Below are 14,002 nucleotides of genomic sequence, written 5' to 3'. Positions count from 1 at the left end.
CAACCCCCTGTAAAATAATAATACCGAAAACTAATGGTAGTAATCCTGGTTTTATTTAATTAATTATTATCGAGCACAATTAGAACTAGCATCAGATGCTAAAATTTTTCGTCTTAATCAATTAATATTGTCTAATCCTTCTAATGTTATCTTTCCATACTTCCGAAATCATTTTTCTGCAAACTTCTACTTTAGCGTAATCCTTACGTTATTTTTTATCTATTTATATTATCCCGTATAACTCATTATTAAAACAAAAATCTTTGCATCAACCTATACTAAAAGAATAATCACGGCATACTTACAGTTTATATACAGTACATTGTAAGACTATCAGCCAAATGTATTTGCTTTGATTAGTTCTTAGTTTATTTCTATCACTTTGGTATATTATTTATGAAGTTACAAAAACTACTACTGTAGCAAAAATTAATCTATAGTTTGTCACTTTGTAAGGACACCTTGATCTCTCTTTCTCACAAAATTTGCAATTATAACCATTTGAAAGTCTACTTTTGGGCATAGCCGGCTTACATTACTTAATCTACGTGTATGCCAATAATAAATGTAAATACTCGATTAAATGTGCCTACGTTCTACTCGTTTGCCTATGGCTCTGAATGCCTTGTTATCCGATAATATATCTCTATTGAAATGTTATTGTAAATTCTTTTATAAGATAAATCCAGATTTACTTGTACTAGATATTCTCTGAATCCCAACGTAATATAGCAGCTAGTCGGTCGAATAACCGTGATGCTTTTAAATAGGCTTCATACGTACTCCAACATCGGTCATATATTTAATTATGACAAAATATTGCAATGGTGACATAGTACTACAATCACTTATAATTGCTACTCAAAGTCTATGATCAATCTAGATATTTATTATATGTATCGTATGCCCAGCTTTATAGGGCTCCTAGGTGGATGACATACTGTACGTACTGAAAGATGCTTATTTCCTCAGTAACAAAACGTAACTTTCTGAACGTGAAAGATTGGCTAATTCAATGTACATCTTGTACCAATCAATGCTCATGTTATAACACTAACATCTTGCACGTAATCTTTCGTGGAATTCTGACGCTAATTATGAGTACTATAGCAACTGTAGATAATATTGCCTTATACCCTAGCCCTATGTGTAGTAGCGATTAATTAAAAGAGTACAAGTATGAATTACAGTACAAGGTATTTTGTGTAACAGCAAACTTAAACTTCGTTTAATTTACTTTGTACCAAGTATAAATCCATCACCATCAAAGTAGCAAATAGAGAAAGGCCTTATCCTTTTTACTAACTAATCAGTTCCATCGCTATACGCGCATGCTAAAACCTACAATATCAGTAGATTGATCTTTGTACCAAACGATTCTCAGTGTCGGTAATACAGTTTACGCATCTGCCTACTCAACAAGCATTTCTTGTTTCGCTAGTAATTCTGTATTTAAAAAAGCGTTCATACAGTTCAAAGCCTATCGTGATTTGACATTTACGGTTATCTACTCTAACTGTTTCCGAATACAACAGCTGTAATGGATGGCAATAAGTAACCTTGGCATCATTCTCGTGAGAAATAACATATAATTTTAACATATAACATTCAATCAATATCCTCTATCTAGTCAAGTATACTCTGAAATCATTTATACATTACAACTACGTGCATTGACAATAATGCATGACAGACACCACACATAAAAGTGATACAGAAGTCTACGCTTACAATATAGGAGTGATATCAGCCAAACTTTTGTCAGCGTTGTACATAGATGGTGTCTATCTTATCCACGATGACCAATTAAAAGTAGTAACTTGTATGCATAATGGCAAATCATTTGCATACATACATACAAATTCTCTCATATAACTATTTCTAATAAGATATTAGTACTCTACTTGAAACTATTTAATGTACAAAAGATAAATATGTATAGGAAGATAATTTTTTGTGTTCGTGAAGGCTAAGTATTGCCATATAGAACGATAGTATATAGTAGAAATTTATAAAAATTATATCCAAGAAAAGCATTTTATACGTAAATCTTGTATTTGAAGTATTTGGATATAAATATTATTAAATTGCAATTTTATCTTAACATAATTATTCCTATCAATTAATAATATTAATATCTAGTTTAAATCTCTGAGATTTACGGTACTAGTAGAAAATCGACGCTCATCAACATCGCTGCCACTATCACATACGTAATGAGCAGAGACAGCATTGAATTCCGGATTTCCATCATTGGACACAGCGTTGGCTCGCCGTCGATGTTCATCTAAGAGTAGCATTTCATCTGCATTTGCTATATCAGTTTCAGAATTGAAGGCATTCAAAGTATCATCGCCGGTAGCATATGATAAATGATTACTTTGGGAACGAAAACTTAAATTTTCACAACTAGGACGTAGTGTCTGTAGCATCTGCTCAGATGTCATTTCCTGGCTCCCTTGCATAACACTATCGTTTGGTTGAGGTTCACTTAACATGTCCACTTCAATATATTCGCCATAATTATTTGGATTGATAGCAGATCTAATAATACTTGTGCGTGAACAATAGTCCGCATTAGATTGTGATTTCATCATTGTATTCTGTCCGTATTCCTTTCCAGATACGTCATTGGCATGCAATTCGCTACCGTTGTTAGTAAAGTCGCTAACGGCATGATAGTGAAGCCCATTAGTTGCAAAATTTCCATGAGTTCGTACATTGTAGCCCGTAGGTGCTGCATCAGCATACTCATTAACGCCTAAATTAGAACTTGTTGAAACATGATGATCTATAACTGGAGCACTTGAAACAGGTTGGAAATTTGCAAAATGATCGACACCGGATGATTCACTATCGTCACTCATAACAAATCCAGAAACTTCATCGTTATAACCTAGCGTAAGATTAAACGAGGCATATTAAAAACGAATAACACATTGCTAATTTGTCAACGCTTGCGATATTAGTGGTAGTGGTTAATAACGGTACCTGAAGTTACTACAGCAGTCTCGTTAAATTCTCCATCATGATCTATTTCGTTACTATTCTTACAAGAAATCTGACCTTGACTTTCAGTAGTTTGGGTATCCTCATCACTACCGAAATCTTTATCTAAGGCTTCACTAAGAGCTGTGACATCTGCAGGGTTGAAATCAGAGGCAGAAAATCTCCTGTAATCGTTTCGAGCAGCACCATCAGATTCAGAATCTGTAACCAACGGTTCAATTCTTTCGTATTGCGATGAAGCCGAATCTATTTGCATATGTTGGTCTATTTCCAAAAACAGAACAAATACATAATGTTTAACGTACGTCAAATGTCAAACTTTGATAGAATCACAGATTACTTACCTTGCGACGAAATCATCACAGTGTCATGATCACGTTTCTGATGTAGTCTCAAATTTGCTCCAGTTGTGTAAGCCTTCATACAACCATCAGAATTACATCTATATGGCTTTTCTCCAGTATGCTTACGCTTATGAACATTTAAGCTACTACTGGCCGTAAATGCTTTGTCGCATCCAGTAGCCAAGCATTTGTAAGGTTTATCACCAGTATGAGCCAACATGTGCGTTTTCAAATGGCTAGAACGAGTAAAGGCTTTATGACAATCGGTGTAAGTACACTCATACGGACGTTCACCAGTATGTTTTCGTTGGTGACGTTTCAACTTATAAGGACTGGTAAATGACCAGTTGCATCCCTAAATAATTAATTAACCATTAAGATGTAAATAATAATAGCCATTAGTGTTCAATAAGATTGCATTTCTAATGTAACTAACTCCCCTTTAGTGTGATAGAATCATAATACATTTACTTTACAAATACACCTACATCTTCAGGACATTTGAAAGGTCGCTCTCCAGTGTGAGAACGCATATGTATGGACAATTTTGAAGCTTTCGTGAATTGCTTGGAACATCCAGGGAAAGTGCACGGATGGACTTTTGTTATACTGTGCGAGCGACTGTGGAGGGTTAAGTTGTTCATACCATTAAATTCTTTTCCGCAACCATTAACATCGCACCTAAATTTTTAAACAGCAAACATGTAATCAAGCTCAGCAATCTACACCATCTAGTGATTCAAAGACACAATCCTTGTGAATTAGAAATAAAAGACATTAAAATTTGAGCTAATAATCGTACATTAAATAGTTCGAGAAAGCAATCTACTTCTATTCTATAAGAATTGATTAAATTTGACTAACTTGTATGCTTTGGAGCCATTACAATGATATTTGCGTTCGTGAGACTTTAATTTTTGCAATGTCTGAAATGATGCCGTACATCCATCCACGGTACATTGCAAGGTATTAGTTTTAAAATGGCTACGCTGATGAGTTTTAAGGTTGTACGCAGTGGTGAAATGTTTATTGCATCCATCGATAGTACACTAAAGAAAAAAATACTATTACTTCACGGAGCATGCATACGCGTATTTCCAGTAAAGTCAGTTAATATTAAAGATGGAATATTGAAATCAATCTCGTTCAGAAATTTTGCTTACTATAGACATAAGACATTTAAAAGTTATTATTCGTAAACTGAAATTTAAAAACTAATCCAATAGTAGATAAAGGAATTTTTCTAGAAGTTCCTGGCAGACATGATCATAAATCACAATAAGATGTGCATGATTAAAAATATAATACCATAAAGGGCTTTTCCCCAGTATGTCCCCTAATGTGCCTCTTCAACTTGTAAGTTGTGGTAAATGACCAGCCACAATCTGGATAAGGACACTAGCAATAATACATAAAATGCCGTCAACACTCAAATCTCAAGGAAATCACGCAGGAAATTTTAATATTCTGTACAGTATACGTGTAAAAAGAGTAAAAAGTAGGACTAAAGTAAACCTTAAAAGCTCGCTCTCCAGTATGTTGCAGTGAATGCAGCTTTAGCAAGGATGATTTACTAAATACCTCATTGCAAATATTACACTTGTAGTCTCTACGTGATCTACTACTGTTAGGTCTTAATTTTTTGTAATCTCTGCTGGTGCTACTACTTGAGGACGGGCTGGGCTCCATATCGTTGCTAGCTGAATCGTTGATAGAATATTCTTTGTTACAGTTATCTTGACTTCTAGGATAATCCCCATTTCGATCTTGCACTAGAGTAACAACATTTCCATGGTTGATTTCGCACGGCATCGTTGATGATTCCATATTACTCATGGTAGCAAGGGTATCAACAACACCATGGCGATGATTTTTATATTGGGAGCGATTGAAAATGGAGGAGTCATTTGTGCCAGTTGTAGAAGCCATATCTAATTCACTGGGACTGTAGCTATTGATAGAGGCGTTGAAGTTATATGTTTGATTGGATGGGATGCAGGTATCAATAGCTTTAACCAATGCATTATAAAAAAAGAATATTTTAATGCACATCATAATGAGCTTTAAAAATATCAATATTTATAATTTGTAAAGCTATAGAAAGTATTTGACTTGTATAGTACCTGTATCGACAGTAATAACATTACTATCATTATTTTCTTGATGCACACTGAATGGCTTTACCAAAGAATTGGTAGCGACGGCTACAGTCGCGGATAAAGAGTCTGCAACTGAATTCATTACGTAGTATAAATGGTATTGATCATCAAGATCCCTTAGCTTTGTAAAAATGTGTACACCAATCGCAACATATGCAATAAAATAGTTTGCAACTGCTACAAGATTAGAAGTTGCGTAGGCTTCTTCGTTCGGTGATAGTTGATAGTAGAAAAAACTTGAGCAAGAATGCGTCGGTATATCTCTTCTCACTCATACAGTAACCATTATGATAGCAAGGTCCTAGCCCAGGCACCATAAATGACCTGGCAAGAATTACCTATTCTTCTGTCTACAAGAATTAAAAGGCAAAATTACTCTCAAAGTGTAATCCACGCTAACACTCGTATGTACTTACTGTAAGATACCCTATGTCACTAGGACATAACTTTGTCAGAGTTATACGTAAGCAAAGTTGGCGTTAGCAACATTGTGCATGTCTTGCATAGCGGTTCAATGAAATTTGGAATGATGAAGGCTATATATACGAGTATAGATATCGGTTATCTTTGCTGTGAGATAGGATAGTATTTTGCTAACTTTAGCAAAAAGATCAAATTTAATCGGACTGAGGTAAGCGAGATCTTATAGCAATGGTTGAGTGTATTAGCGATGTGGGATTAATGCCTTTCCAAGTCTAACTAATACGTTACGTACTTACGCACTTTAGTTCTCTAACATTATGAATACAGAATTGCATTAGCAATCATCTAAAATCAATAAATAATTGAATTATTTGACTAATTCCCAGTATAATCATGTAGAATCATCTAGAATAGACATTCTTAGCAGATTAGACTCCATAGCTAACATAGAACTTGATGGCAGTACCGTTTAACATGAGCATGCAAATAGCCTATGAAAATAAGTACAACACTTTGCAAGCCTTGTCTATCCTGCCAAAGTATGCTGATGAAAAAATTTCCAATCTTACATGACTACTGTATTCATGTAATATCAAGATTCTTGAACATTGCAAATCCTACACGCTTTCAGTGCTCTAACACATGCTGGCAGTACCGTTTAACATGAGCACGCAAATAGCTTATGAAAATAAGTACAAGAGCTTGCAAGCCTTGTCTATCCTGCCACAGTATACTGATGAAAAATTTCCTATCTTACATGACTACTGTATTCATGTAATATCAAGATTCTTGAAGATTGCAAATCCTACATGCATTCAATGCTCTAACAAGTAGTTTTGTAGGATTTGAATATTGGGTACAACAGCGCGCACTAAAGAATGAAGTTTCATTCCGTGGCAAAACTATATCAACGGCAGCAAGTAATTGACCATCCTTTCAAGCAGAATGAGATATGTGACATCCAAAATAGAGAGGGATGATATACAGTCGGTTCAAAGTGATTCTGATAAAATCTTATCCTATAGTAGCGCATAAGATTTTCAACACGCCATGTCCCCTTGGACACAAACAAAATGGACTGCCTTACTACAGATTGTGCCTGTAGGACGTAGAAAGAACGTCTGGTATACATCGATCGAGACGATAAACGTAGTAGTAGCAATGTAGCGGATTGATTCCAACTTAGAATCTAATCTATCAATCACTCTTTTGAAATGTGGCCTCTATACTCCACTAGTTGACTATAATGATTCAAGTACCAAGCGTTGCAACACTATCGTCAATCTTCGATTGCCACTGTCCTAGATTGAATCAACTATATAAAATGGATTTTTTGGGGTAGGAGGACCTGACCGATGTTGGCAATTTGACAGATTGATTCCAATTTAGGACTGAATATCGATCACTCCTTTGCAATGGAGACCATCCTCTACATTTAACTAGTTCACCATAGTCATTTAAGTAGCGATATACTACAAGACCTGCTGATAAATCAATGACTAATGTTGAACGCTAACCACAACATTGCAGGATATGATATCCGATGCAATATAGATCAAAATGAAAGTAATGATATCAGGGTAAGTTAACATCCTATTACCTACCCTATCAATACTGTATCATTATAATAATAATAAGCCATCTGTTGTCAGAAACTATTATCATCGTCATCATAACGCCTAGAGTTTGATCGAAAACTACTCGCCTAGAATGCTACCCCATCCGGAGGATTACCTCGACCGTCAACGATGAAAATAGACAGACAACAACACGTTTGCTACTCGACAAGCAATATTACCTTCTACGATCGATTGTCTCTACTTTACTTACCGGTTTAACTTAACGACAACACTAGATGAGCCATTTAATCGACGATAGCAATCATGATCGCAATCTCATTTTGATGCAGATTGTTCTTCTAGGAGAAGGATGGCAGAACTTCCTTCACTTGTGGAGTAGAACTGCTACAACACTCCATCCTCTCCCATACTACTACTGTAAGCTATCAGCGTTTGGTAAACGAGTATGGGCGCAACTGCTCAAGTGGAAAATGGGTGCATAGTGGTCAGAGTAGACTAGATTCAACGTTGGTCAAATCAACTCATTCAGAAATGATGTTACAACACATTCCAAACAAGTTATGCACCAGCCCATACTGTCGATACGATTGGCCTCCAAAGTCCGAAAGAAGTCAAAAGAAGCAACTCCAGAAAAGCAACTCTGCTTCAATGGTGTCGATTTATACTGTATCATGCGTTGTTCTAGATTGGTTCTATCGAAGGATAGTAACCTCAAGCTATTGGAGAAGACCTTGAAAAAGTGCATGATACTGTTAATGCAATATTACTATTATGCCGACTGTAAAACTTGTGGACAATCCATTCACAACAAGTGATGCATCAGCCATACTGTAGGTAAGAAGAAGTCAAGAGAAGCAACTCCAGAAAAGCAACTCTGCTTCAATGTTGTCGATTTATACTGCATCATGCGTTGTTCTAGATTGGTTCTATCGAAGGATAGTAACCTCTAGCTATTGGAGAAGACCTTGAAAAAGTGCATGATACTGTTAATGCAATATTACTGTTATGCCGACTGTAAAACTTGTGGACAATCCATTCACAACAAGTGATGCATCAGCCATACTGTAGGTAAGAAGAAGTCAAAAGAAGCAACTCTGCTTCAATGGTGTCGATTTATACTGCATCATGCGTTGTTCTCGATTGGTTCTATCGAAGGATAGTAACCTCTGGCTATTGGAGAAGACCTTAAAAAAGTGCATGATACTGTTAACGCAATATAACAGTTACGCTGACTGTAAAACTTGTGGACAATCCATTCACAACAAGTGATGCATCAGCCATACTGTAGGTAAGAAGAAGTCAAAAGAAGCAACTCCAGAAAAGCAACTCTGCTTCAATGTTGTCGATTTATACTGCATCATGCGTTGTTCTCGATTGGTTCTATCGAAGGATAGTAACCTCTAGCTATTGGAGAAGACCTTAAAAAAGTGCATGATACTGTTAACGCAATATTACTGTTAAGCTGACGGTAAAACTTGTGGACAATCCATTCACAACAAGCGATGCACCAGCCATACTGTAGGTACGATTGGCTCGAAAGTCGGAAAGAAGAAGTCAAAAGAAGCAACTCCAGAAAAGCAACTCTGCTTCAATGGTGTCGATTTATACTGCATCATGCGTTGTTCTAGATTGGTTCTATCGAAGGATAGTAACCTCAAGCTATTGGAGAAGACATTGAAAAAGTGCATGATACTGTTAACGTAATATTACTGTTAAGCTGACGGTAAAACTTGTGGACAATCCATTCACAACAAGCGATGCACCAGCCATACTGTAGGTACGATTGGCTCGAAAGTCGGAAAGAAGAAGTCAAGAGAAGTAACTCAAGAAAAGCAACTCTGCTTCAATGGTGTCGATTTATACTGTATCATGCGTTGTTCTAGATTGGTTCTATCGAAGGATAGTAACCTCTGGCTATTGGAGAAGACCTTAAAAAAGTGCATGATACTGTTAACGCAATATTATAGTTCCGCTGACGGTAAAACTTGTAGACAATCCATTCACAACAAGTGATGCATCAGCCATACTGTAGGTAAGAAGAAGTCAAAAGAAGCAACTCCAGAAAAGCAACTCTGCTTCAATGGTGTCGATTGATACTGCATCATGCGTTGTTCTCGATTGGTTCTATCGAAGGATAGTAACCTCTAGCTATTGGAGAAGATATTGAAAAAGCGCCTGATACTGTTAATGCAATATTACTATTATGCCGACTGTAAAACTTGTGGACAATCCATTCAAAACAACATGCGATGCACCAGCCATACTGTCAAAGTGGACGTCAAGACTACATGTACCTACTGCTCGTATTGGTTGTCAAGTCAGAAAGAAAAAGAGAAGCAACTGTTGAACAACGACGACTGTTGTCGCCTTGTACTGAGTACAGTATCATGCGTTGTTGTTGACTGGTTGTACCCAAGGATAGTAAGCTCACGATACTAGAGAAGGCATCCACCTATGGATAAATCGACTATCATCATCCTCATCAAAGTCAAGAGTCAAACTGTTTTAACATTGTGGATAATCGAGACCTGCATGGGTTGCCAAAAGAAGTGTTTTTTTTCCAAGCCCGACAAGACTCGTGTCAACATGACCAACACGACTGTTCGACTACGGCCTAACAAGACTTGAAGGATGCTGCTGATCGAGATTCCCTGATGGCTACACGATCAATTTGAGCACCCAATCCACGATCAACAACTGCCATGATCCAACTATGGCTTGCAAGCAATTGTAAACAAGCAAAGAGAAATGTTCAATTTACCTTTCAAGACCTTTTCTTGCCCCTGTGGTTTTGATGGCGTAGCCCCGTTGAACTTTTGCGGCGTGCCTGCTTTGACACTGCTTTTCACACTGTACTATACTGTACCGTTGGACCTACTGCACGTTTTATACTGTATTATGTATGGACATTGTCCTGTAGTCATGGAGTGGAAACAACGGCCTGGGCCTGCAACGCCCTCCCGGATGGACGGATTTTTCCCAGCAGATCAGGCAGAAAATGGGGGAAAAAATAGTGACTTCCAGTCTAGATCTTGCGTGTCTCTTTTCAAAATCACGCGTCTTCATGGGAATAACATTGAGGATGTTAATTGACTGCTTTGAAGCAGAGCTTTATTTGTAACAGCCGATGGAATATGACTTAATTTAGAAAAAAAAATCAGTCCGACTGTCTGCATACTAAAGTAAGATCAAGTGTTGGGACACCATGGATTGATTCAAGGAGGTCCGATGTCTATCCGTCCAAGGGCGTTGCAGATCCAGGCATTTTTCTACAGTGTACACTGTACAGTGCACAGTACACTATACAGTAACGGTCAGTGATCCTTCCATTATTGATGAACTTCAGAGCAAGGTTAACTTTCCAACTTGACTAAATTGAGATCTTTCACAATCTCTCCATCAACGTAATATATCATTCTAGGATAGCTTTACTGTATTTTGAAAGAAAAACATTGCCCGAAAGGGACAAAATAGGAGGATACGCACTGTATTCTGTACAGTATGAAGTGAAGAACGGCGTTGGTGCTGCACATACTACATATAAGACAGTCGTGCGATCGATGACAACCATACAAAGTCTACTGATGTGGAGGAGCTCATGAGCATCTCGACAGTGCTACTCCTTTTCGTCTACAGTGTAACATCGACAGTACCGCAGTACTATACACTGTAAGGATTGTCATTTCCCGCTCACATATTCCAAAATGGAGAAAAAATGACAACGAAAACCAACCTACAAGTAGAGTATTTTACAACAGCATACGGCATTGAAGCTAAATATTGGATATGTGTAGATAGAATTACGCTTTAATAATTCAGGAGTATCCATAACAAAATATCAATCTCTAGACAAAATTGATTATACAGTACAAAAGAGGTCTCATATCAAAGATGGTGCCGTACTTTCAAGCAAACAGAGGCTATCACATTAGTGTCCAGTATTCTATATACAGTACAGTACCCAAGTTAGCAAAGTGAATTCTCCTTGCAATCTAAAACAGAGTGATGCAGTGAATGGATTTTTTTCCTTGAATGATATTATCGTTGATTTACTAGTTTAACCCGTATAGCATTAGCAATGCTATACGAATACATCCAACATCAAGAGAGGACCATAGAAACCTTCTACTTTATAACAAGGAAAATTGGCTAGAAATCTCCAAACGAGTCTTGTGGAACTAGAGTATTGATTCACTAGCTTTACCTGCATAGGCTTCTCTACCAATGGCAGTTGTAATAGTCGATGTGATTGTGCTTAGTCCTAAAGAAACCTACTTTACAACAAGAAAGATTGCTTAGAAATTTCCAAACGAGTCGAGTAGAGCTAGAGTACTGATTGACTAGCTTAACCCGTATAGGCTACTCGACCAAGGACAATTGTGTTGTTGCACTTAGTCCGAAAGAAACATACTTTACAACAAGAAAGATTGGCTATAAATCTCTAAACGAGTCGAGTAGACTACAGTATTGATTGACTAGCTTAACCTGCTTAGGCTTCTCCACCAATGAGACTTGTGTTGTTGCGTTTAGTCCTAAAAAAATCTACTTTACGCGTATAACAAAAACGATTGGCTACAAGTCTCTAAACGAGCCGAGTAGAGCTAGAGTCTTGATTGACTAGCTTAACCTGCATAGGCTTTGCGGCCAATGAGAGTTGTATTGCGGCACTAATCCTTAAAGAAACCTATTTTATAACAAAGACGATTGGCTAGAAATCTCTAAACGAGTCGACTAGAGCTAGAGTCTTGATTGACTAGCTTAACCTGCATAGGCTTTGCGGCCAATGAGAGTTGTATTGCGGCTACTCCTGTAAAGAAACCTATTTTATAACAAAGACGATAGGCTAGAAATCTCTAAACGAGTCGACTAGAGCTAGAGTATTGATTGACTAGCTTTACCCCGCATCGGCTTCTCTACCAATAAGAGTTGTGAAAGTGCGAGTTGATATTGTTGTACAGTATTTAGTCCTATCGATCGAATTATATTATTATTTCTCGTATAATGAGATGAAGGATGGAAGAAAGTACGGCTGTATTAGCAACATGTCTAGTACTGAGAGAGCATCATAGAAAACCTTCAACGTAGTTTGCAGCAAGCAAGACTAGCTACAAATCTCCAGACGAGTCCAGTAGAGCTAGAGTTTTGAACTAAATGTGATCGTTCTTACTATACCGTTATACGAGTCCAGTTAAACAAAGCTAGCAATTTACCCACGGTATATTCACAAATGCCGAACAATATTAGATCATAGTATAAAACGGCAATCATGATTCGACGATAACTGCAGCGCTATGCTCTTTTTACAAGAGTATGTACAGTATTCATCTCCAAAAATGAATCCAGTAGGATTCTACAATATACTATTGGCGCCCGCTACTAGCTAGTTACTCTAATCGATTTTGGCAGGTAGGAATACATGAACTAGCTAATCATTACTATTACTAGAACCTGTATCGGTTAGGTGCATTTATTGCTAGGCAACAATACTTTCACCAATAAATATTTCCATAGTCCATACCGACTCAAGAAGGAAAATAGCAATACTCTTAATGCTCTCCTATTAAGTGAATACCATTAGCAAATCGCTCGTTTAAAAAACTGTACCGTATTTACAGTTGTACAGCACTAGCCTGCGGATTGTGTTATGCTTGATTATTAATTTTCATTCTCGGTGTCAACTGGGAACAAATAAACTTATCCAAAAAAACATCAATGCATTTAATATTGTAGAAATGCAAAAGGCAATATCGCGATTAACCCAGTCTATGTCTACAGTATATAACAATGAATTGATGGATAAATAAAAGTTGATACTAAACCTGGGCCCTTATAAATTATAATTATTATTAGTATCGGCTAGCGGCGTTGAGGATAAGATGTTGAAATAGCCAATTTATATACCGTATATACAAAATTATGACTTACGTCAAGCATTGATAATTATTATGAGTTGTACGAAAAAGAAAAGATCGTCAGATAATGTATAGTAATACAGTCCTACATAAAATCATAATTTACAGGATTGATTGTAAGACTGCCCAAGTTTCTATATAAGTTTGTATAGATATATGTCGATGCAGATACGTATTCTTTAATAGAGCATCTACTGCAAGTGTGGTAAGGTGAAATGCGATAGAAATTGAAGACATATTCTAGATCTTTTTTTTTTGGGGGGGGGGCGATACTCTTATTATCGATGTTTACGAAAGTATTGAAGCTACGAAAAGACGCCGAATGATAGAAACTTAGAAATGCTTCCATCCAATGAAACACTAGAGAAATGGGTTCGGTATAGACAGTAAGGATTACAAACCACTATTCCACATTTCTAGTGCAGTAAACACAGTATTAGGGGATAAGGGGCAATCAGCTCTCAGTTTTTATAATAATTTGAGCTATGAACGCAATAGCTCGCATGTACTGGTAGTCAAGAAGCATAGTGTCTATAATTCTAGCTTACCCTAGAAGCAGAATAATATTAAACCAT

At 36.9% G+C, this 14,002-nt stretch overlaps 1 protein-coding gene across 1 annotated transcript; it reads right to left on the bottom strand.

The window, feature by feature from the left end:
* Positions 1-3,387: 3,387 nt before the first annotated feature.
* Positions 3,388-4,958, bottom strand: TRIADDRAFT_14905 (uncharacterized protein; the record flags this gene model as incomplete). Its single annotated transcript, XM_002115444.1, has 5 exons — positions 3,388-3,708; positions 3,842-4,034; positions 4,218-4,402; positions 4,662-4,751; positions 4,869-4,958. Coding segments are annotated over 5 exons (879 nt in total), but the record flags the coding sequence as incomplete, so codon positions are not given.
* Between the last annotated feature and the right edge of the window lie 9,044 nt (positions 4,959-14,002).

Source organism: Trichoplax adhaerens, genomic scaffold (assembly GCF_000150275.1).
Source record: "Trichoplax adhaerens TRIADscaffold_11 genomic scaffold, whole genome shotgun sequence".
Taxonomy (NCBI): Eukaryota; Metazoa; Placozoa; class Uniplacotomia; order Trichoplacea; family Trichoplacidae; genus Trichoplax; species Trichoplax adhaerens.
This window is presented reverse-complemented; position numbering and strand designations above follow the sequence as displayed.